Genomic DNA, 25,728 nt, shown 5'->3' on the forward strand with positions numbered 1-25,728 from the left:
TATAAAGAACATTAGTGCAGCATGGGATCAGGTTACAAAACATTGCATGAATGGAATATGGAAGAAAATCCTGAAAAGATATGTGAACAGTTTCAAAGGATTTAATGAAAGTGAAGTTATTTTGGATATTAGTAACAAGATAGTGGAGTTAGGTAAACAGCTGGAGTTAGAAATTGATACTGAAGATGTTGGACAGTTGGTTGAAAGTGTAGCAGAAGAGCTCAGTAACGAGGATCTTATTGAACTAGATGCACAGAAAGTTGCAGAGGAAGAAGAGAGACAAAATGTAGAAGAAGAGCCTGCACCCCCCAAAAAGTTTTCAGTGAAACATATGGCAGAGGCATTTGCTACAATTAATAAAGCAATGCAAATGTTTGATGACATGGATCAAAATTATGAGCGTTATGCCAAAGTTGACAGAATGATCCAAGATTCACTTGCTTGCTACAGAGAAATTTATAATGAAAAGAAAAAGAAAACTGTGCAGTCTAAATTGGACACCTATTTCAAGAAGTCCCCCAGTACTGGCTCCTCACGCCCCACCAGTGCTGCCTCTTCACTCCCTCAAGATGATCCAATACCTTCAACCAGCAAGTTACCACAGTACATAAACCTGTCTGAAGGAAGCGACATTGATGACCCACCCAGCCCTGTCTCCTCTTCTGCTTCTTCCAATTAATATAGTCTCCATGTATCCTGTAAATAGAAAATTATGGGGGCCCTGTGTGCATTCAGCTGACTACATTTAAGGTAAATGCTCAGTCACACTGTATCCATTCCTCATTATTTATTACTTTTACTGTACTGTATCCATTCCTCATTATTTTTTACGTTCAGTGTACTGTATTTCATTGTAGATTTTTAAAAAAAAATTGAAAAAAAAAATTTTTTGAATTTTTTATTTTTTTTATTTATTTTTTATCTATATCGGACTTACGACCATATCGGACTTACGACCTGGATTTGGGTCCCTAACCCCGTCGTAAGTCGGGGTCTAGGTGTATATATATATATATTTCATGTAAATCCACAATGAAAACGTGGATAAGATAAATGATAAAATAAATAGTATATATCATATATATATATATATATATATATATATATATATATATATATATATATATATATATATATATATATATATATATATATATATTTGTTTTTTCTTTGGTCTTATTCGACTTTTGTAAACGTAAAGAAATATATATATACCCAGTACTTGCTTGCCTTCTCATATATCAAATCACTATAAAATCTTAGTACTGTACTGTATTAATCTTGCACTATACAAACATAATATTTGGTATACATGGATTTTAAACTATTCCACTTCACTAAAAATCTTTGTCAAAAGATTTTTATACTTAACAATAGAACTTATCCAAGCATATTGATCAAGTGTTCCTGTTTGATCTTGAACATTAAATTGTTGAGACATAAGGTGAGACAATTGGGTGAAGAGTATTTTGTTACCACAAATTGTGAGCACATTGGCTCAGAATGAACAACTGACTCATTTAAGCAATACAGTACTTTGTAATTTATCTTTGTATTACAGTATATGAAAAATATTTTCCTTATATAACTGTACAACTATAAATTCCCCAAACATCAAGTCCTCAGATCCTTTGCATATTCCGATCACCTACTACAATGTATCTCATAATCAGTACTTGTTGTTACAGGGTACCTACAATAAGTGCTCAATAGGGCTTAACAATGTTGTCATTTTAAGGATTTTAATTACACATACTTCCTCCTGCCTCTTGGGCATGGCACAATAATTTGGACTATCATTATTTTACCACTCAACTGGTTCAGAATCCCTGAATGATGAGTAGTGGCAGCCACACAAGTATCCCACTTCATCTACCTCCTCTAGAATCTGTAACAAAATTGGTTAAAACCTTCAATGTTACATCCAGCATTAAAGATACCCCTAATTTGATGGTAAGTGAAAAGGATAACTGATCGATCCATGTTTAAAATTTGACTTTAAAATAAATAGTGTAAATGTATCTACTAGATATAAACAAAGAGTTCAGAAATAGATAGACAAGCATAGCTAGTATATTATCAGTCAGATAAATGTTTGAACCTGAATGGGAACTAAAGTATATTTAACTTTCCTGGAGTTAGGCCAAAGCTCTAGTGCAATGTAGTATTCATTTCCTATTGAAGGTATAAGATTAAGGGATAAATAATGAGTAGAGGTGTACCTTGTCCAACATTTCCTTGGTGTGAGCAGCTGAGAGACAAAATCTCATGCGGCCTCCTGTGATCTTGGTTGCAGGGAAGCCAACACCCACTCCAGCAACTCCACGTTTGGTTAGTTCACGCACAAACATACTGGAAAATGTAACCAATTAAAGTGCACAAACCAATTCTTTTAAATTTAATGTTTCAGCACACAGTACCTAGTAGAATATTTTGTTTGTCTTTGGATATACAATACTGTATCAATAACAGCTTTTTATATCTTTACATAAATCATCAAAGATTTGTGATAAAACTTCTGTAACTAATATCCATTTAAAGGAAAAAAAAAAGAAAAATCAGAAAAAAAAAATCACATTTCTAAGGCCAGAGTTTTTTTTTAAAGGACAAACTGCAGGGAAAGAGAAAACAAATTTTATACACCTTCACGCATGACCTAATGCATTACTGAACATGCTCCAACACCCATGTGAATGAGCCGTAAATGGTTGGACTCAACAATAGAGCATAATTTCAACACTACTGTATAGTCAAAATTACATCATGCTATACAATGAACATCTCACTCACACTTAAATACAGCTTTCCTTATTATAATTATTCTACGAGAGCAAATTATGTGTCTGTCAGGTGAAAGCAAAGGAGATGAAGGAAGCACATAGGTGGTTGGTGGAAGAAGGGCATATCAACAAACATGGCTGGTATTGAGGTACATGAACCCATTTGTTGCCTAGACTTTTCTCGGACAAGTATTCATGCATATACACTTTCATCCAGCTTACAACCCTCAGAGAATTATCTAGGCAACAAGTGATTGCATGTACAGTATCTCCATGCTGGCTAATTTGCCCTTCTTCCACTGATCGCCTATGTAAAGACCTTTAAATGTGTTTTTCTTTCTAAACACCTGAAGTAAGATTTTGGGGGTGAAAAAGGTTTTTGAGATCCATTGAACCACTATTTTTCCATAACAAGTGAAGACTGACTTTCATGAACTTTGTTAAATACTGTACTGCATAGGGATGTTAAGAAATGCAACCTCCTGTGTATATTGAGGATCTACTGTTAATTTATTACTGTATTTATGTCAGTATAACAGACTTTTTCCCACTAAATTGTAAAGTAGCAAAAACCAAGAGCAAAAGCATTTTTTCTTGCCTCCATCTGTTCATTCTTTTTGTTGTAACAATCTCACAATTAATATACAGAGCCAGTGGCATAGTGAAGGGAAGGACGTGGGGTGCAGGGCAGGGGTTGCTGAACAATTTGAATCATATGACCTTTCTCTTTAAAATATTTAAGGTCGAATGTATGACAACGCAGCAAAAAAAAAAGTGGACACAGCAGCAATGTTCAGGCTAGGCTGTTAAATTGAAACCATTAAGCTGTATTTATTTATTCCAATAAACACTCCTTGAATCAGACTCGTGTGTATGCTAGTTCAGTCAATCGAACTGCTGTTACCTTTTTTGAAACAGCTAAGTTTCAATCAATGTTCTTTCTTAATTCCACTGGTTGTTGGATAAGAATGAAGGAAGATCTAAAAAATTTCCTGAAGCATGAGTAACAGATGCAATGGAGTACAAGGAAGACACTGCACAGGTATTTGACTATCTAGTCAAGATACTTGAAGATATAAATGATGGTATCAAGAGAACATGGAGACAAGGAGCAAGGATGACAATTTACAGAACAGTCTATTGAGCTTTTAGTAGTAGTTTTACTTCCATTTTGGAATAAGATAGAAGAGTGAATATCACCCAGAAAAAGACTCCCTATCCATTTTGAACATTAAAGAAGCTGCTGCTGACATGGAAAATCTTGGCCTTTTTATATAGGAAAATTGGAATGGATTAGTGGACGAGGCTACTGCAGCTGGTCTATATGTAGACAATGAAAATTAAATCTGCACAGAACAGAGAAATAAGAAGAGGAAAAATATGCCTAAAAGAATAGGCAGAAAATGAAAGCTTCTCTCTTCAGCAAGAATCAAGTTATCTGATGTGATTGGTTATCAAACACTGAGTTTCACGAGAGATTTGGATATTTACACAACATATATACAGTACAGTATATATACTGTGTATACACACACAGAGGGACATCCTGGTTTAGAAAAATCCTCCCAGAACACTCCCTCATATTTCAGAACACTTAACGATATTAAAATGGAAACAAAGATCAATGAGGCAGAAAGAAAATATAATTCTGAATACCATTACTATAGTAAAGTACAGTACTGTACTTACATGGAAATATTCACACTTACCAATGTCAAACAAAATATAAATCCACTAACCGCCCAGTGGGTGGATTAGCAGCAACATTTGATAGGCCAACAAATGCAACTTGAGCAAATTTAAAAAACCCTCTTTATTTCCAGTTAATAGTAAAACATGTTCAACAAACACATCTTTATGCAAGGAAGTACAACACGTACTGAATACTATAATACAGGTACAATATATAAAATTCAAATCACCACAGATGGTAGAGGAAATTGTAAAAAGCTGTCCAAAGTTGTGATGGCACCATGCAAATTTAGTAAGGAATGGGCTGATAAAACAATGTTCTTTTTTCAGTAAATACATCACTTTTGATGGATACTATTGAGAGTGCTGGTACAATACTTTTTTTTAATGGCCATAGGTGTATACTGTACATATCCTTACTGTAAGTGAAATTATAGCAAAAATTAGGGTTCTATGAGGTAGTTCAGAACCTAACTCCCATACTTACATTGATCCTATGGGTAATTTGGTCCCTAACCCTTTTGTTAACCAAGGCATCCCAGTATGTATACAGGTACAGTATACAATACTGTATACATACAGTATTGAGGGGGAATGCAAATGGAGTCAATGGCCCTTGGGCACCAGAGGTCCATGCTATGCAGGACTTTCCATTCATATGTACATACAGTATTTCATAAAAATGCCCAGTAATTAACAAGTGATCAACCAAATTGCAGTGCATTAGACTGATATCAACTTCATATGAAAGTGAAGAAGCTCTCATAAAAGTACAGATAAATATGAAAAGAAGATAGGGAGCACTGCCTTCAAAGGTAATCTTCTTCATGATAATGAAATGAGTAAGTGAAGAGAAGAATGGTCCTAATATTGGGTTTAATTTCTCTGAAAAATTATGTTTTGTGTGGTCTGTTACTCTTTTTTATGTTTAAGATTCGTCTTGGTGAAAACTCTCAGACTGACTTTCTTCACCTTTTCTGCACTTCACCTCTACAGTACACATCTAATTGTTGGTAGGTTATGGCATCTACTGCACAAGGGTTCTAAATAAAATTAATTGTTACATGACTTAATTGTTACATATTTTTTAAAGTCATTATTGAAATAAATCATCTTAGTAATACCGTACAGAATAACTGGAATATAAAATGTTCAAATAATGTTTTATTATGGTAATGTAGCTCCAGTGATCTCTTTACTGTGTAATAATTTAAAAATTTTTGTCATACAGGTACTTCCAAATTCAATGTCTGTCATAATAAAAATAGACACTGTAGCAAAAAATTATACAGTACATATAATTAAACACCACTGATCATATTATACTGTACGTATTACCAAAGTTATTACAACTCGACTGATATATGTAAAATCAAACAAAAATGCATTACATCTGTAATTAAAATTACATCCACATATTTCATGACATCTTGTCATAAACAGCTTATATTACTATTTGCTATAAATCGTTAAGAAATTATAATAATAAAAAAAGTAAATCAACATAATCATAAGAAAAAACTGTTAGATTTTTTTTATGCAAGCAAAAATAAGCGCGCAATTATAATACATACAATATACACCAACAAAGGACTATTCACAAAATTATAAATTACTTGCATCAAGCCTGGATGCAAACTTAAGCCGAAGTAATCAATACTGTCCAAATACAGTAGCTATTTATCTCACCAATCATGTCATAATTGTTGACGGTGACAACATGCGCAATGCTACATATATCCTTCATCCTACCTTTACTTGTGAACAGCTCACCAGAATTTGTGCAATGTCCAGCACTTTCTGCCGGACAACTTCCCATTAGGACTTGTCATCTGGCTTTTTCACAATAACCAAATCTTACTTCCTACATATTATTGCAATTTCTGGGCTCTGATGAATAATCCCCCCCGCGCCAAATCTACCTTGGTACATTCTTCATAGGCAACTGCAAGAACTCTCACACACATTATCAATAACTTGAAAAACTGTCACATAATTCACCGAAAATTGTACACATGTCAAGAACCATATATGTACATTTATATGACTCAACTAATGTCAATGACATTTTAAGGGCACAATGTGTCACAATAATAAGATCTGTAATACAAGTGAAGTTGATGATAAATATGGGATTTGTCAATAACAAAAATGAAAACTGTCACAAAAGTAATAAGTAATAATCACATGTTGTCACAAGAGTCACTAACAATTAGTATGTGTGTAAAATACTACTGTACTGACAATTACCATACAAACATTAAGTGTTTCTAACAATCATGCAAGTTACATATCTACAAATTAATTCAAACTGCACACTACAACAACAACAACAAACACAATCACACTCAAATGTAGTACATTATAAAGGTACGTAGCCATAACTAATGGACTATTGTACCATTATCCAATGTTTGGTGAAATTCAAGTGTTTGAAACATCTACAACAAGAGTAAGGTCCTGAAACATGAATTTTCATACAGCTGTGTTAAATAAGCATTCTTTGAGAAAAAAATATCAAGCACAGGTAATCCTCGGTTTCCAAACACCTGGCATACAAACATCCACTCACATGAACATTATGTCCGTTCCATTCATACAAACACAGCTCTTCTGAACATACAGTACTGTACCACTACTTATCATTAAACACAAGAATTCAGACACTTCAATGTGGGAAAACACATCAGCTGCTGTGTCTTTCACATCTTGCTCAAAGTGTCTCTCTAAGTCAGGCATGGGGTTTAAGCTGGTGGATCCAAGGCGGCATAATTTTGACCTGATTTGACAAGTGGCATGGGTTGTCGTGTCAGTGCCAAAATTACTGACCAGCATGTCAGCGATCAGAACCGACACAATAACATATTGTCACAGGTCAAACAAGTCAGAATCTCCACCCCAGGTAGTGCTGGGAGGGTAACCTTTATGGGAAGTCAAATCAAATACAAGTTGACCATGTGACCTTCATCTGATGTTATATGAAGTGAGATCGACACTGATATCACAAGTTATCCTTACTGGTCTATTCTAACAAGGACTTGACTATAGATAATATATTAAATTGGAAAATACATGTCAGTGCAATTGTCAAATCCTCCAGTTTTCGTCCCCACCTCCTCCGCCATCTCAAGTCCTCGGTGTTCCCACACCCGAGCTCCTCAGTGCTTGCTCAACATTCATACTGTACTTCCCAAGCTCACCCATGCTTCCCCTGCCTGGTCTTCCTCCCTAAATGTCACACATCGGAAACACCTAGAAAAAGTGCAGAAGAGGGCATGCAAGATTATTTTCTCACCTTCCTACTCCACATATAAAGAAGTGCTCAACACACTGACCCTCTCAGCTCTCTCTGATCATTACCACGACCTCATTTACAAATTTGGGGAAAAGCTTCTGCACCATCCTTGACACTGGCTCCTGCTTCCACCTGAGATCCCTCGTTCGCGAATTGTTGTTCGACACTACAACTCCACCCAGCCCATACGAGCACGTACTGATCATTATATGAACAGCCCAATCCCAACCACTGTAAAAATCAACAACTCATAGTTGACAAGTGTGTTCACTCCCAGACACTCTTACTTTTGCACTGTTACTATGTTGAAATTTCCTGTTGCATGGCCCTCCCCCCCACTTGTTTTGATATCATATTTGTATCACTCGTATTACTTGTATATTATTTGTCAATCAAGTGACCCATTCCCCAATTATGTAACTGTATATTTTCAGAATTTTAGCTGGCATGTTCTTTCAATAAACCATTAATTATTATTATTATTACTATCATCGTCATCAAACATCAGAAGAGATCAAAGATACCTTTGGAAATATTATGAGTATTCGTTTTAATGCGCCTCTGTGATTTGTGACTAAATTAATAAGTTTGGGTATTATGGAAAAAAATATTTAGTACGATAAATTGTTACTATACCATAAGTAATCTTTCCAGTCTATAGGAAGAGTCCAAACTCACCCCAAGAACAATCTACTTTGAATAACATTCATATTCCCATCAAAATAAGGTAATATACCAGTTGTATATTATATAAATAATGATGTTAAGGTTTCATGAAGCCTTGGCTTCGGCTTCAGGTTCATAACTTTTTTAATGTTTGGCTTCGGCTCCAAAGCCAGAGGCTTGGGTTCATCCCCATGCCTGCTCCAAGTTACCCTCTCCTCCCCCAACTACTACAGCCTCTCCTCTCACCAATCTCAATATACTAGTCACCTATAGGTAATGTGCTTTATTTAAATAATCAATTCATTTCATTATCATCATTGTTTACGGCCATTTTCCATGCTTTCAAGGGTCAGCCGCGGTTACCTGATGGCAGCTCTCCATGCTGCATGTTTATTGCAGCTTTTCTTGTCAGATTCCTAACTTTAATGACATTTCTTACAATCCTTCCTTTCAATCCACATTTAGGCTCATTCACCTCTTGACCAAATTTGTTTCATCCATTCTTACTAAATGCCCAAACTATCTTAACCTACCACTATGCAGGACTTCACCAATACTCTCAATACCCAGCTGCACTCTTAGCTCTGAACAGGGCCTCTTGTCTTTCAGTGTCACATTACACATCCACCTCACCATTCTCATTTCAGCTTGCCCATGTTTCACTGCCATATAACATCACACTTCTCACACCAGATGCATACATTCTTCCTTTTACTTGAAGGGAAGGTCCTTTTGCCACCAGGAAAGGCAGTAGCTTCCTAAACTTCCTCCAACCACTTCTCAATTTTCCAATTGAGCAGGCTTTAGCACCACCACCAGCCCTGATCATGTCACCCACAAAACAGAAGTCAATGACACTGTCCAGTGACATATCCCCAATATAAAGTATCTTCAGCATTGCTGTGGGCACATGGTTACTTGCACATATGGAACACTTAAAGTCAGCAACATCCAGCAGTCTGCCATCTACTTCACTACACCTCTTGTGTACCCACCTTCCACACTCATTGCATATTAAGTTGATGCCAACACCTTTCTTGCAGACATCACAGGGCTATTTTTCACTTTCCACCACAGTTCCTCACACACACCACTGATCAATATTTTTTTTGCCACAATCACTCTCATGCCCTTTACCTCTATTCTATCCTTCCATTTTTTTTTCTCCAGTCTCTTCAATATTATCTGCTATCAGCACTAAGTCATCGGCATACAACAACTTCCAAGGTAGGCCAGTCCCCCTTGCCCTCCCCTGGTGGATGCCTAATCTCATGTCCTAACCACATCATACAACTTCTAAAACAAAAATATGATTTATGGTACAAGTATGTTACTTCCTAGGTAAAGGAGTATGCAAAAAACATCAAGTACATCTCATCACTAACTGTAAAACTCAGTCCCTGGGAAAGAGGATACGACTTCATTTCTACAGTTATCAAATCACACTGGTACGAATGCGAGAGTTATTTGTAGAAAAAAATTATATACATTTCTAAAATATAAACAGTATGAGAAAATAAAAGCACCATTTAGTAAATCCTACTTACAAAAGCTAAGCTAAGCCCTTTCCTGATGTGCTGCAAGATTGTCTGAACCATATGTAAAAAGCAGAATCGTCTTTCATTCATCTTCATCCACACACACACTGTGTTGACTTACCCATAAATCTCTCACAGGCTTTGCTATCATTCACATACTCTGCTCTTCCTTGATGTCTGTTCCCCTCACTTCTAGTACATCCTTCCACTTCCTTTTAAGTTTATTATCTTCCTCCATCATCTACTTATTTAATTATACTATTAATATATTTTCTTCACCACTAAGATTCAATTTGTCATATTACAATTCACTGGTAATTCCACTCTGATATATGAAGAAAAAAAAATGTTTTGTCCATTCTAGATAATACTGTACTGTATCTAGTTTTCTCCGTCTTCACTACTCTTTTCCATCACTTTACTCTTGTTCACATTAACTACTGACCCTAAATCAGCAGTTAAGTATTCCCCACACCCCCATATAAGCACAAAAATGGAACCCGAGGAACATGAAAATTCCACAAGTGGTGGCTGTCATCCTGACAGCTAACTTCCAAATTAATCACAAACATTTGTAATTTTTCTTATAAATAACTCACCATCTCACTAACATCTGTAAACACCACCTGAATAACATTATGGGTATTTTGATCAGCTTATGAACCTCAGTAAGCCCTTGATACCTCAGCATATAATGTGTAGAAATGTATTATAATTTCATGTGTTTGACACACACACACACACAGAGTACAGTACAGGTTGTACCTCTCTAGTCTGGCAACCTCGGGACCTGACCGGTGCCGGACCATGGAAATTCACCCTTTTCCTGGATAGATAGTGACTTGTGCTTATGCTTGGAAGCACTAGCACCACTTTCTCTGCATCATGGTCTCTTTGAAGACATATTGAAGGGTTAAATGTCGTATAGTAGCTTCTCAAATTTTGCGAGTTTTTAATTCTTAATGTATTTTATTGGAACACACACAAAAAAATAAAAATTTGACGGCGGAAACTTGAATTTCGACGGGTTTGAACGGCCCGCCAACGTGCAGACGACGTGCATAATCGTGTAAACAGCGTCATTTCTCTTATGTACAAAAGATTCATTATTGTTTATTACTGAATGTCTTTTTTATTGAATTAATGTTTATGTGTGCAAAATGAGCAATACAATTCATTAATAATACGTAGAATATTAAAACACACGAGGAAATGACACAGCATTGTTTTCGTTGATTACAAAACCAGTGACTGACTGGTTCTACATATAAAACTGAAGAAAATAAGACCTTGGTTGTAGCTGTAGTAAAATTAATATGGTTGTTTTAAGTAATGTTATTTAATGTTAATAAATGGAACAATAGAAGTAGCTAACGATAATGGTAAAGAAAAAAGAGAGATCGCGTATGTAAGTCCTTGACCACCGAAGGGTCAAGACATACCTGGCACTCCACTCGGAGCAGCCAGGTCAACTGTTAAGTTGGCCCATACCAACTCCCTCCCCTGATCCCTTCCTCCCCACCGGAATATCAACAAGTTCTCGCCAGAAGTTACAATTTCATTTAGGAAAGGAATGGAACCAGTGTTAAACAGAGGTGAACAGTGGTGAGCAGTGCTTAAGTCAGTGAGAACAACTCAACAGAAGCAGTCGTACCCAAGTTAACCTTCACACAGTGAGGTCCCAGGTACCCAGTGATAACGGCCCGACCCAACAACAACCAGCGATGTGTTAATCCGTCTACGATAGGAAGGCCTGGGACCACACCTCACTCATATAACACCATCTGTGAGGGAATTACTACACCACGTCAGGCCCCTCATAACACCATATGTGAGGGAATTACTACACCACGTCAAGTCCCTCATATCACCATCTGTGAGGGAATTACTACACCACGTGAGGCCCCTCATAACACCATCTGTGAGGTAATTACTACACCACGTGAGGTCCCTCATAACACCATCTGTGAGGGAATTACTACACCACGTGAGTTCCTCGTAACACCATCTGGGAGGGAGTTACTACACTACGAGTTTGCTGTTCAACACCTACATTAATCTGTATGTTCACTGTATGTGTAATTCGTGTAATTCACATCTTCTGTACTCACCCCTGAAGATGTGAATTACACAAAAGCGCTTGGGAACTTCGTGTTTTCTTCTTTCCTTGTGGTTATCAACATATACCTGGATCACGTGCAACTACAGTGATTTACTTGCATATATATATACACTGTACAGTAGTATCAAACATATGAAATTATAATACATTTCTCACATTCTTATAAAATAAGGTGGAAGAAGTTTTACAAATGGAAGTAAAATATACTGTAAGAAAATGGTTGTGATTTTGTAAGACATTTATTGTACTTTTTTAAATATTTGTATTAAACAATTATGTAATGAAACCTAGAGGCTCAACCGTAGATAAATGCTTCAAGTCTAAGGTGTAAAACACTTTCCCCTAAATTTGCAATATATATATATATATATATATACACACACACACACACACACATAAAGGTCCTACGGCAAGGAGCTTTCTTAACACATGCATTTTGAGTTTCATATTCACCAAAACATGTACTGTACAGTCTGTTCTACATTCAAATCCTACATACAGTACTGTCCTGTACTGACAACTCCACCTTCAAAAGAATAAGGACCCTTCCATTATTACCTTACCATCAACACCTTTACTTACGAAATTTTAGGAATCAGGTACAAGATCATTGGCACAACAGGAGAATCATCATGGCCATAAACAATGAATCCCATCTGTCTGAGGCGTTGTCGGAAATACTTCACATTCCTAGACAGCTGTTGGATACGTCTGCGACCTGGATCGGGCAGGAAATAATAAATCAAAACTTAAACTATGTGAATCCCTTGTTTCTTGAGGGTGTGGGAATATGGTGATGAAGCCCATACAGTAGATCAGATCAGCTGGCAAATTCACTTACCAATTACCTGCCATGTAATTGATGCTGCTGGAGCTCCTTACACATCAGCTATTTATGGATATCGCAAACAAAGAGTCAGACAGAAAAGCTTGCGCAAAAACAAGATACAAGGATGAAAGAAATATAGGACATTTAGAAGAAAAAAGTCTTTAACTATTAACAAACAGCAGCCAAGCATTTTCCCACATATGAAGCAAAATGGATCAGACAGAATTTTCTCCAAACTCAAATCAGTATGTACTGTATCAAAATAATCAAATCAAATACCAAATTATCCACACAAACATCTGACTATGTGCTTTTTTCTTTGCAGTGAAAATATATATGACCAGCCATAAGGGGCCCCAATAAAGGAGGCTCGCAATATTAGCATGGACGAGAGGAATTAAGAGCTGGGGATAGTGATTTGTAGAAAATGTGGCATATCTTAATGATGACAAAGTGGTGGTATTTCTGCAGTAGTGAAGCCTCACTGAGAGAACAGAGGCTACATGGAGAAAATTCTTCATTCTGGTCATACTACTGCTTATGCAGTGATACCTTCTAATGATAGTATCAGATTAACACAATCAAGAAAAAAATAAAGGAAGGGACTTAAACAATGGAGGCATCGAGTTTTAAAACAGTAGCAAGTTAAAAGGCAACAAAAATATATTTATTAATTCCTGCTTTCAATGCTAAGAAAGTCAGCGTCCCCTAGTCTACGCAATAGGTGACAAAACATGGTAAACGGTACGGACCAAGCCACAGCAGGAATGTGGATGTACTCACGCTGTGACGGCTGGAAGGTATAGTATTACTGGGACCACTGGGGAATCCTCATTGCCGTACACTATGAACCCCATATACTTTACTCTCCGACGGAAGTATTTCGTATTCCTAGCAAGCTGATTTAGCCGTCGTTCACCTACACGAAGTGAAGGTATAAGGGTTGAGGTTAGTGAGAGCTAAAAGTTTGAGTTTAGTAAGCAGGTCTGAAGTTGGTGCAGGCAAAGGTAGAACAAGAGCTGGATTAGGATACATATAGTCCACAGGGCATACAATCATATCAATCCTTCACATGATAATGGAAGTCTTCCCATCAAAGACACGAACAGCTAGTACTACTAAAGACAACATTTTCCTATTGAATTTTAGACAAAGTATCTTGATCATTTTCAAAGGTGGGCAGTTGCGCCACAAAAAGCTGCGGAGCAATTTGTGCCGCAACTTTTTTTGGTTGTGCGTGCAGTTGCGCCGCACTTTTTTCCAGAGACTTGCGGAATTGGTTGCAGCACAACTTTTACAAGCATTTTCAAACGCACCGCGCAAATTTTTCCGGCAATAATTGAAAATTGGAATACAACCGCATAAACAAACGGGCATCCCTAGAGCTGCACATTACGAAAATTTCTGTTTCTGATGGAATGATTCAGCATACACATGATACATGTAAAGGGAGCATATTTCTGAACTGAAAACCAGATGAGCCCCCCAAGACCCAAGGAGGGGGTGGGGCATCTTTTCTCAACTGGGAAAAAATGCACCATAGTAAAGCTAAAACTGCATTATATTATTAACAAACAAAAGCAACTTGCGAGAAACATATGGCAGTGCAAAAACCACTGGACATTACTGATAAACCTTATATGCCCCAGTGAAACAGTTTGCTGCCACACCACACCACTGACAGAGAAACTTTTCACAACTCATTAATTTTAATGTTTACTTGATTTTTGTCTGGTCAAAACTGAGTGTCATGTTATACAGGGTGGGTATTGAATTTGTAATACAGGTACTGAACTATTTAATTGCCAAGCTAGGTGTTTAGAATAAACACCCAAACTCTACATTTTCTTATTTTATAATTTTATATTATACAGAAAAGCCTTTGATAACAACGGTTCGACCAACAACTTTTCACATTTAAAACCCTAGTTAATTTAGGACCCAATTTAATTTATGTTCTTATTTCATTCGTATTTACGACCAAAATACAATAAAAATAAAATAAAATTACATTTTCATATAAATAATAACTAAATCCCGATATGCATTATAAAAAAAAATTACTGTAAAAAAAAAATGAAGAGCACCTTGCGCAAAGAAGCTGCCTGACTAATGAGTGGTAAACAACAGTCAGAGCTTGGCGGGCCTTTTGTTTTCACGCAACTGGAACAGGGAGAAAAACTTTCTAAAGTTTCTTACAGCATTTTTGCATCCCTATTCAACATAAGCAAGAGAGCAAGTGATGGTAGTGTTGGTTCAAAAGCTAATAGAAAGTGTATAAGCTTAGTCGAGAAACTAGATGTGTTAAAACGATATGAAAAAGGTGAGAGGTCTGTGGATATATGGAGCAAGCAATGAACATATTTTCTGAAGTGGATCGATTAACAGAACAAAGCATTAAATTTAAATCAATGCAAATGACCTCTACATAAGGATGTAAAATGAGAAAAAAAAGTGGCTGTGCAAGGTTCTTTCGACAGCTTTATTATTCGAAGGCCTAAACCACCAACTTCAGCATCATAAGCAGCTTCAACATCAACTTCAGGTTCAGTAACAGTTTCAGCAACAGCTTTAAGGAATGCTATAGCTTCAGCCAGAGTTGAACCCGGTGACTTTGTCATCCGAGTAAAAACTCACACAATATTCATTGGCTGTCCTTATGTTTTAGACTTTACCATGACACCAGTAGTCGGAGGAGGCAGCGTCCCTGCTAGTCTGTGTTGCTATAGAGAAGCAGGGAGTGTATGCAAATGGCGATTGTGTTAAACTTTCATTAAACTTTTACTTACTGGTTAGGCAATGCAGTATTATTTTTTGTAACTTATTTATTGGTATTATTTTTATTTATTCCTCACATTTACTGGTACTGTATATATTACTGTATAAGAAAACTATGGCTACAGGAGGAAACTACGCACAAGTTTTTTTTTATGGGGATTAGCCCACCTGGGCACAGGTCATTGACCCACATCAGGGCCTGGGGAGCAAAAATATAATTATAATAATAATAATAATAATAAAAAAATAATAAAAATAAATCAAAATTATAATAAAAACAATTACATAATATAATAGTAATAATAAAATAAAAACAACCAAAAATGGAGACAAATATGAAAAAAAATCAGTAGTGAGAAATGTTATAGTGTATGTATGTTTTTGTCAAAGTAAGAAAAACAATTGAGACCCTGCAATTGTGTGTAAATGAGGCAACATGTCAGATCAGCAACCTGGGACTAAAGTCAAAATTTTTGTGATGCTGCCTAATACCTAGTGGGGATGCATCTGATATGCCATATAATACGGTACTATACAGTGTGTTATAATGTCCCTGTTGTAAGCTAGTTTGCTGAAAGCTTTCCCTTCCAATACAGCTTATCCATTAATTTTCAAATCAAATTACAACGTACACGTTGTATTTTTCTCTATTATTGAAGATGTTATATTAATCATGATGAACCATACACCATAAGAGGCTGATCATACGAGAATATAATACCTTATCAATAAATAAACATGACGGATGCGGCAAACCCCAATCAGGCCTCCACTCCCAGCCTGCTTACATACACTGGCCTTAGCTTTCATTAGTCCTACAGCAAATCTGATTAGACCACTGTACAGTATAGTAAATCCTCGTTTAACGTTGACCCCGACAACGTTGTTTCGTTTTAACATCGCTACTCTTTAGATACCCATAATTCTGACAACGTCCCGACCGATTCGTTATAACGTTGTTACGGACTACTTTGTATGGCGCATCACCCTCTGTTATCTTGGCGCACTATGCTCTTTTGCGGAGCGTTACAGCATTCACAAGCATCTCCAGTCTTTGTTAGGTTTCCACAGAGTACGTGCGTGCTTAAGCGTTTTTGCTATAAATACTGTACTGTAACCATTCGAAATGGCTTCCAAGCGCCCATCAAGTGTTAAGTGTTGTGAAGAAGCAACGCAAGACCATTAGCCTTGCTACGAAAATGGAGGTTCTAAACCCACCACACACTCGCTCCACCTCTGTCCAATACAATACTGTACAAATGATTTAATTTATTTATCATTTTGGATGTATAATACAGTATATATATATATTTACTAAAAAAATTTCATTGAATTTATGTTTATGTAATGTATTTTATGTAGCAAAGGGAGGCTGGGGAACATAACTAGCATATTTTATCTATTTCTTATGGGGAAAATTGATTCCGTTAACGTTGTGTTTTTCAAGAACGTAACCACGGCGTTAAGCGAGGACTTAATGTAATCAGTAAGGAAGTGTTCTTTTCATAAGATCTTTATTTTATTTCACCCATTTCTTGAAAGTGACGATTCATAGTTACGAAGTACAGTGAAGGGACGCAATGGTTGTGGTTCTGAAGAGGGGAGCACTTTAAACTATTTTCACTTATATCTATGTATCAGAAATATGAAATTCTGCATCCCAATTTTTATTGAAGAAAAAAAAATTCTTTTGGACTTTCCATTAGCATGTAGACTTCCTGCTAGCCATTTAGTCATGTTAATAGATAATAATGATAATAAATTGGATAAATAACAACAAAAATGAGGCCAGCCAAACCTCCCAGTTTCAAAACTAGCCAGATAAAAAAACAATCAGTTTTCAAGTAAATCCAGTTTCCAGGAAGCTGGATAAATGGTCTGGTACAGTTGCAGAAATACTAGTATGTTCCTACCCCCCTGTGGTAACCCATGTCTCCAAACAGCCAACCTATATGACCTATAGCAAATCTATCCACCAATCACGTCTGTCGTTACTCTACCAATACTCATTCACTCATAAATAGTGATACAGTACTGGTTGTACCTCTTTAGTCCGGCAACTTCGGGACCTGACCGGTGCCGGACCATAGAAATTGCCGGACCATGGAAATTCACCCTTTTCCTGGATAGATAGTGACTTGTGCTTATGCTTGGAAGCACTAGCACCACTTTCTTTGCATCATGGTCTCTTTGAAGACATATTGAAGGGTTAAATATCGTATAGTAGCTTCTCAAATTTCGCGAATTTTTAATTCAACGTATTTTATTGGAACACACACACCAAAAAAATAAAAAAATAAAAATTTTGACGGCGGAAACTTGAATTTCAACGGGTTTGAACGGCCCGCCAACGTGCAGACGACTTGCATAATCGTGTAAACAGCGTCATTTCTCTTATGTACAAAAGATTCATTATTGTTAATTACTGAATGTCTTTTTTATTGAATTAATGTTTGTGTGCAAAATGAGCAATACAATTCATTAATAATATGTAGAATATTAAAACATACGAGGAAATGACACAGCATTGTTTTTGTTGATTACAAAACCAGTGACTGACTGGTTCTACATATAAAACTGAAGAAAATAAGACCATGGTTGTAGCTGTAGTAAAATTAATATGGTTGTTTTAAGTAATGTTATTTAATGTTAATAAATGGAACAATAGAAGTAGCTAACGATAATGGTAAAGAAAAAAGAGAGATCGCGTATGTAAGTGCGCACACGTGACAACATATCGTCATTACTTTACATAAGAATATGAAAGCAACACTTATTTACTGTTCATATATATTCTAATTAATGTTTCTGAATTTGTTTTTATTCAATTAATGTTTGTGTGTGCAAAATTAACAATACAATATATTAATAATACGTGGAATATTAAAACACACGATGAGACGAGACGGCTGCCGGCATTGTTTATGTTAAAGCTTACAAAACCAGCGACTGATTGGTTCTACATATAAAACTGAAGAAAATAAGACCCTGATTGTAGCTGTAGTAAAATTAATGTAAAAAAATTAATATGGTTGTTTGAAGTACCTGTAATGTTATTTAATGTTATTTAATGGAACAATATAAGTAGCTAACCATTAATGGTAAAAAAAAAAAGTGAGACTGCGCGTATGTAAGTGCACACATGTGATAACATATTGTCATTACTCTACATAAGAATATGAAAGCAACACTTATTTACTGCTCATATATATTGAAGGGTTAAATGTTGTACTCTGTATAGACGAGAGAGAGAGACAGAGAGGTAGGTTTTGAGTAAAGCCACTTTGCATTACAGAAAAACGTTACAATAGCTTTTGTTAATGCCTTTATGGTCATATAATTAATGAGTGACAGGCTCAGACCTTGAAAGGCTCACTCTATAGAGCAAAAGTAAAGTGTGGTTGAGATCAGCATTAGTAAAAAAATATATTTAGTGCAGTATACAGTATATACATCCTAAGGGTGTTGGAGGTTATTGATGGGTATCAAACCATAAAAACTGACTATTTTCCACAATAAAATGGTGTTCATACTACTTAGAATGAGGTATTGTACTAAGAAAGGGACAATTACTATTAAGTTATAATACAAAAGTAACAATGCTAACAGTCTGCTGATATACAGCATCATATTCCAAACTTGAACATAAAATTAAAGAACAATGCACTGCTATTTGGATGTAAGCCAATTTGTTGCCAATCAATATTAAGTGGAACCTGTGCAGGGACAATTGACATGTACTGATACAGGTTTCACTGTTATCCACATCCAGGATTGAAATTATGTGAAAAATGATCAGAATTTCTGCAACTTTATATGCGGATTAAAATATTTTGCTTAATTATTGAAAAAAATGTCGGCATTTCAAAGCATATGGGGTCAGAGTGCACCATAGCCAGAAATAGAACAATGTCTGAAATGGGGATCAGGAAAAAATATTACTGTGAGAAAAAATAATCCAGTTACTTTTTAAGACTAGGCAAATGAACGGAGAGTATCAATTACACAACAATTAGAATAATTACTGAATAAGTATCAACTTCGCTCTGAAGAGAAAAGAAAATACTACGAGTAAAGAAATATGACCTATACAAGCACCATAGTACATAAGAATGGAGGAAACTGCAGCGGGCCTAGTGGCCCATACTGGGCAGTCCCATTTATACCCAACCATTATAAACCTTCTAATGTGCTACAATTTGTGACCAATTCTTTCCACAGAGGATGGCTCACATGCTGTGTCAACCTATCGGTACTGTATATTACAATTGCAAAGCTGACATAAATCTCTTACACATTGCTCATGTTATTTTTGAAGTGCACAACTTCTGTAAAATAATAAAGAAAAAACATCTGAAAGCTACCCATACATTCAGCAAAAAGCATGTTATTCTGCAATCCTGGAATAAGGTACTATACACATATTCATCTCAGCAAGACTTAAAAACAAATTGCATGCAACAATGTATTCTGCATACAGTGTTTACATTCCTTTACCTGAAATGGAAAAAAATTATCACTTACAACAAAAGAAAATACTTACAGTAAGAAACCATCTCCCTCAATTTCTTACATTAATGTTGATGGTGTGGATGCTGGTGGTGAAGATGTTAGTGGTGTGGTTGCTGATGGTGGGGATGCTGATGGTGGGATGTTGATGGTGTAGATGTTAGTGGTGAGATGCTGGTGGAGGGGATGCTGATGGTGGGGATGTTGAAGGTGTGGATGTTAGTGTGTGAATGATGATGGAGTGGATGGTAATTATGAATGTTGATGATGTCACAGGTGATTGAATAATGATGGTGTATATAATGGTAGTGTAACTGTTGATGATGTGAAGATGGCATGGATTGTAATGAGATGGGGAGTCACAGTGAATACTGATGACATATAGATAGAGATGGTGGTAAAGTTTGAGGAAGGAATTGTTGTTGATATGACAATGGAGAAGCAGGAATGGTGAAAACTTTATGACTTGTGTGGGTTATGCTGACGGTCGGCAAAGAACCCAGAAGTGAAATAAAGAAAGCAGAACAGATCTTTAAATTTTGTAGGGACACTTGTGAAAATAAGATCCACAATATCAGCCTTAAATGAGTGGTCGCGGTACATGCATATGATTTATGAAAAATGGTCTGGAGATGGTAAGGAATTCTTAAACAAACCTGGACAATTGTTAAGAGTAAGAACATTCATATAATTGGATTGTGTCATTATATCAGTCAACAAAAATAAAAAAAATATTAATTCCATCCTTTCTATCAGATTAGAGCATTTAATTTTCAAGGTTCACCAAAGCAAAAGTCCTTATGATTTTGGATGCTAATTACAAACCAATACTGTAGTCTTCTGATATAAAATTATCTAGGGCCCTTATGGCAGAGATTTCAATACAAGATCTGAAAATAACAAAGCTAAAATGAACAAACCTTCACCAGATCCTTTCTTGCCCATAATAATAGACATTGATGTGATGATCTGTTGGGCTACTGGAGGAGACATTGATGATGCATATATCTGGGCATGACTGGTCACACGTAAGTGGTTGATCAGGTCCTTCAAGGAAATTTGCTTAAATCAGTTTTACGTCAATTATTTATGGCACATAGTATATATAATAAAAAAAAATTAACTCTTCCCCTGCCCATTATGTCCATGACAAATACCACACCCTGTGCATTCATTTGGCCAAAATAACAGAAAACAAGTCATTGCATTTACCAAATTCACTTGACAATTTTTAAATAAATATGCTTGGATACTCAAATGATATATAAATTACCAGCATTCACACTAATAATGGTGCACTAGCTCAAAATGTACCACATATGATGATTAGTAAAGCAGCTACTGATCCAAGATTAGTAAAGGGTCTCTTCTGATGTGAACTAAAGGTTCAACCAAACAGTACAATGATACAGAGGTCTAGGGTACAGTGCATACCCTCAGATAGGTTTTGACATCTTGGATACAAAATTCTATTGAAGGAAATATTCTATGCGGTACATACTACATACATATTTATTTACACTAAGAAACTGTACTTGTACATAAAATTAAGGTGAAATAATGCAAATATTCAAACCTTTGATCCAGCAATGTAGCCGCCTGCTGCACCAAAACTCTTTGTAAAAGTTCCCATTTGGATGTCAACTTCCTTTGGATCTACACCATAATAATCCACAACTCCACCACCATTTGGGCCCAAAGCACCTATGCTATGGGCCTCATCTACATACAAGTAAGTCTGGAATAGAAAAATGAATACATAAAGTATACACCTATTGCATGGATTATTATATTCAAAGAAGCAGTTTCATGAAAGTATGACAATTCACACAAAACTCTTTCTCTCCATCTGGTCTCTCACAAAACTTTATTTTTAAATGCAACTGTTGTATCTCCAATGTTGTTTAATAAATCTTTAATACTGTAGGTGAATAATTTATCACAAACTGAATTAAAATTTGTTTAGAAGTGTGCAGGGATGGGCTTAAAAAATGAATCCAAATTAAATCCTCCCAATGAAGGTGTTATTTCAAAAAAATTATCACACCTTGTATTTCTTCTTGATTCTGACAAAATTTGGAAGGTCACATATGCTTCCTTCCATTGAATAGATTCCCTCAACTACAATGATGGCCTTTTTCCAGGGGCGATGAGTTCTTGGGTGACCACAAATCAAAGCCTCCCGAAGCTTCTTTTCCAAGTCTTCACTGTTGTTATGTCGAAATACCTGAAAATAATTTTTTATTCATTATTTTGCATAAACATCATGTGAATATTATTACTCTTACCTTTTAGATTTTGTTTTTTTTAATATACGTACTTATATAGCCAAAATTTTATATATGTAAACTAATCAGGATTATTTGGGTAAAATATGGTGCTTACAACTTAATTTTAGAATTGCTTTTATAGACTCCAGTATCAACATTTCTTAAATTTTTCACAAAAGAATTGCATCCCAATCATAACAAGATGTCAAAATATTATGTTCAAGGATCTTTTACTGGAACAGTCTTGTAGATAATTTATTCATGATCACTTGGTATGACATTCATCTCTACCACAATTAGAACATATGCTGTGAATAAAAGTTAATACACTTTTTTGCAAGCCATTAAATATTTTCGCTCATGCCCGTGGTCTAAATGTACTGGGAGCGTGTTTGTCCATGCAAGATGAGATGATAAAATATGTACGTAGTTTAAAATCGAGATGTGATGCGTACAGTAGTTTAGAGTCAAGATGAAATACGCAGTTTAGACTATCGGAAAACTTTCCCAAGACCCAGAAACATTCCGAGGATGTGTGATAGTGTCTGTCCGTGTGAGATGCATAGTTTAGAATCTTGGAGATTTTTACGATTATCTGGAAAAATTCTGGGGATGTAGGATTTTTTTTCGAGTTTGAGAGAGCTGTCTCATTACACACAAATATCTCATCCCCGGAAGAGTTCTGCACCAATTGTTCCAGCCTACGGAGGATATCGCTGTTTAATGCATGTAAAGATATCTAGTTGAATCAATAGACCTCAAGAAATGCATTGGCTATGGTTTGACAAAGTCTTGGTGACAATTCAAAAATAAAGGAAAATAGAGTATAGAGTTAAGCAAAGAAATACACCACAGACTGACACAGAAAATTCATAAACTGTGTACAGAGGCCCCCCTGTACTGTGAAAGCTGTGATACTGATGGTTAGGACACATATCGTGACTTACTTTAACTGTGGCCCCAGAGAGGCGCAGGCCTAAAATCAGGGATGCATGGTTAAATTCATCTGATAGCACCAAACAACTTGGATCAAGAAGCGAGGGCAGATTGAGCACATTGGTGGCAAAACCCATGCCAAAGGTGATGGCATCTTCCACCCCAAGGAACTCTATCACAAGTTGCTCAAGCTCACGGTGGATCTCCAAAGTACCTGAAAGTTAAAGGGCAAGTCAAGCTACATATATCTCAAAAAGAGCAGGGTCCAACATTCTTTTAAGAACTATTGAATACCTGTGATGTTGATACAATATTTATTTATGAAAAGGGTAAAATAATTAGTATCCCAATGCAATTTGTAGCTAAAGAATTTCCAAGAGAAAGGAAAAGTTCCGAGTCGAGTTTACAGATTTTGTGATTCCTCATCACTGCTCAGAAGACTTTGCTTTACATTTTTTCAAGAATTTCACCTTCTACATGGTCAAGACTGAAGAAATAGTATTGACAAAGATGTGAAGGAACCAGATAAGCAGTAAAGAAGAAAACAGAAAATGCAATATGATACATGTTGAAGAAATCCACTAACAGAAGAATTGCAAAATTAATTTAAAATTAAAGAGATATGGTTATCAAGAAAGTGTAATTTAAGATAGTGCCAACAAACACAATATTGTATAGGTACCTTGATCCAAGAAAGTTCTCTCCAGATTTTGGGGATTAAAGTGAAAGAAGTCAAGGTACCAGTCGATAAAAATAGTTTTGGAGACCTCCTAGTCTAAGAAGGCAAGCATTAATTCCACATGTTTCCCTGTTGGGTGCTGAATTCTTTTATGCTTCACCTTACACATCATGTAAGGCGGTGTCTGATAAACTACCCCTGCATTACATGGGGCAATTCTGAATCTCAAAGTCACTGGATCAAAATAAAAATAAAATTTATAGCTCAACGATGGATCCTCAATGATTCTAGCGATCATATTTTTAGTCTATCTTATACAAAATTGGCTAAGTATATGACCAAGTGCAAAGCTCATCTTCAGAACTGTTTACCCCTTATTAGATAACTTAGGAGTGTGGAGTACTCTGGACTCCCAGCTCAAAGATTCATAGGATCAATCCTAGGCCAAGTATGTATAGTTGGGTATATTTTGCAGGGGTGGACAGAGCTAGCCACTTGCCACATCAAATCCCTAGGCAAAGCTAAGCCTAGGTCTTAGTAAGAGGTGACTGGCATTCTTATGCTTATAACACAGTGTTTCTATGAAGAAAAAATTTTTTTTTTTTTAACTGGTGGATAAAATAACAAGCATTTAATTTCTGCAAATATCTTAAGGACTATTACAGTACTGTTCTTCTACATGGGAACAGTGTACATCTACAATAACTTGTATGTTAGAACAGATTCTGAATAACAAATATTAAAATCCCACAATGAATGACAGTAAATCAATATAGACAACAGATGAACAAAACAGTCATCTTTAACTTACCGAGCTCCATGCGAGGACTGCTAGTTGTTATTCCAACTTCCTTTGTAGTGTGTTCAGCTGCATCATGGCAAGGACCTTTGTTCTCCGCAAACCCGAGATAGTTATATGATCCAGCATTTATGCACTTTATTATTTTACCTGTTAGTCTGAAAAAGAGAAATCATTTAATATATAAATAAAAATGAGTCAATCCACTGTAAATGATATTATTCCTTATTTTTTAGTGTTTTTTTAATCTGAGAAGAGAAAACATTTACAAGTTGACAATTCCTTTTCCGAAATCCTTGGGGCCAGATGTGTTTTGGATTTCGGAATTTTTCGGATTTCAGATTGGTTAGGTTAGTTAGTTATTTATTTATATTTGTATAATCACTATGAGGTTGGGTAAAAATGATCTTGAGGGCAAGTAAAATACATGAAAGCTCAGCCATAAAAATATATGCCATAATAGGGAGACTACGGTCCCGACAAATGTCAGGAAAGACTACCCCAAAACCCATCCTGCATCCAACTTAAGAGCAGTCGGTGGAAACAGGGATGATCCCTCTGTGAGAGGAGGCATGCTCTTAAAAAAAGAGAATGAACCCCACAGGGAAGGAATAAGTCCTTTATTTTGTTAAAATACTGACAAACTTGAACCTCAGGGAAATACCCCGCAAGTTTCAGTGATACCCTGGAGATCCGACGATCGGGAGAAGAGCGGCAGAGCTGTTTTGAATTTGGCAGGCAGTGATAAGGTGTAATTTCTTGCCACAAGAGGGCTCTGCATGCTGCCTGACTTATTCCCACCATCTTTGTTTTTGTTTACACTTACCATGTGTCT

General features: G+C 36.1%; 1 protein-coding gene across 5 annotated transcripts in view; it reads right to left on the reverse strand.

The window, feature by feature from the left end:
- Positions 1-1,728: 1,728 nt before the first annotated feature.
- LOC121868838 (serine palmitoyltransferase 2-like) overlaps positions 1,729-25,728 on the reverse strand; it is a 36,744-nt gene continuing 12,744 nt past the window's right edge. For 2 of the 5 annotated variants that reach the window (XM_042369814.1, XM_042369813.1), the window contains 8 exons: positions 24,906-25,051; positions 23,427-23,629; positions 22,257-22,436; positions 21,786-21,947; positions 21,130-21,256; positions 12,676-12,811; positions 2,223-2,352; positions 1,729-1,888 (listed from right to left, as the gene is read on the reverse strand). In XM_042369814.1, the coding sequence (XP_042225748.1) occupies positions 1,805-1,888; positions 2,223-2,352; positions 12,676-12,811; positions 21,130-21,256; positions 21,786-21,947; positions 22,257-22,436; positions 23,427-23,629; positions 24,906-25,051 (1,168 nt within the window). In that variant the 3' untranslated portion in view covers positions 1,729-1,804. The other 3 variants (XM_042369815.1, XM_042369817.1, XM_042369816.1) reach the window with 3 other exon arrangements.

Source organism: Homarus americanus, unplaced genomic scaffold (assembly GCF_018991925.1).
Source record: "Homarus americanus isolate GMGI-L3 unplaced genomic scaffold, GMGI_Hamer_2.0 scaffold30535, whole genome shotgun sequence".
NCBI lineage: Eukaryota > Metazoa > Arthropoda > Malacostraca > Decapoda > Nephropidae > Homarus > Homarus americanus.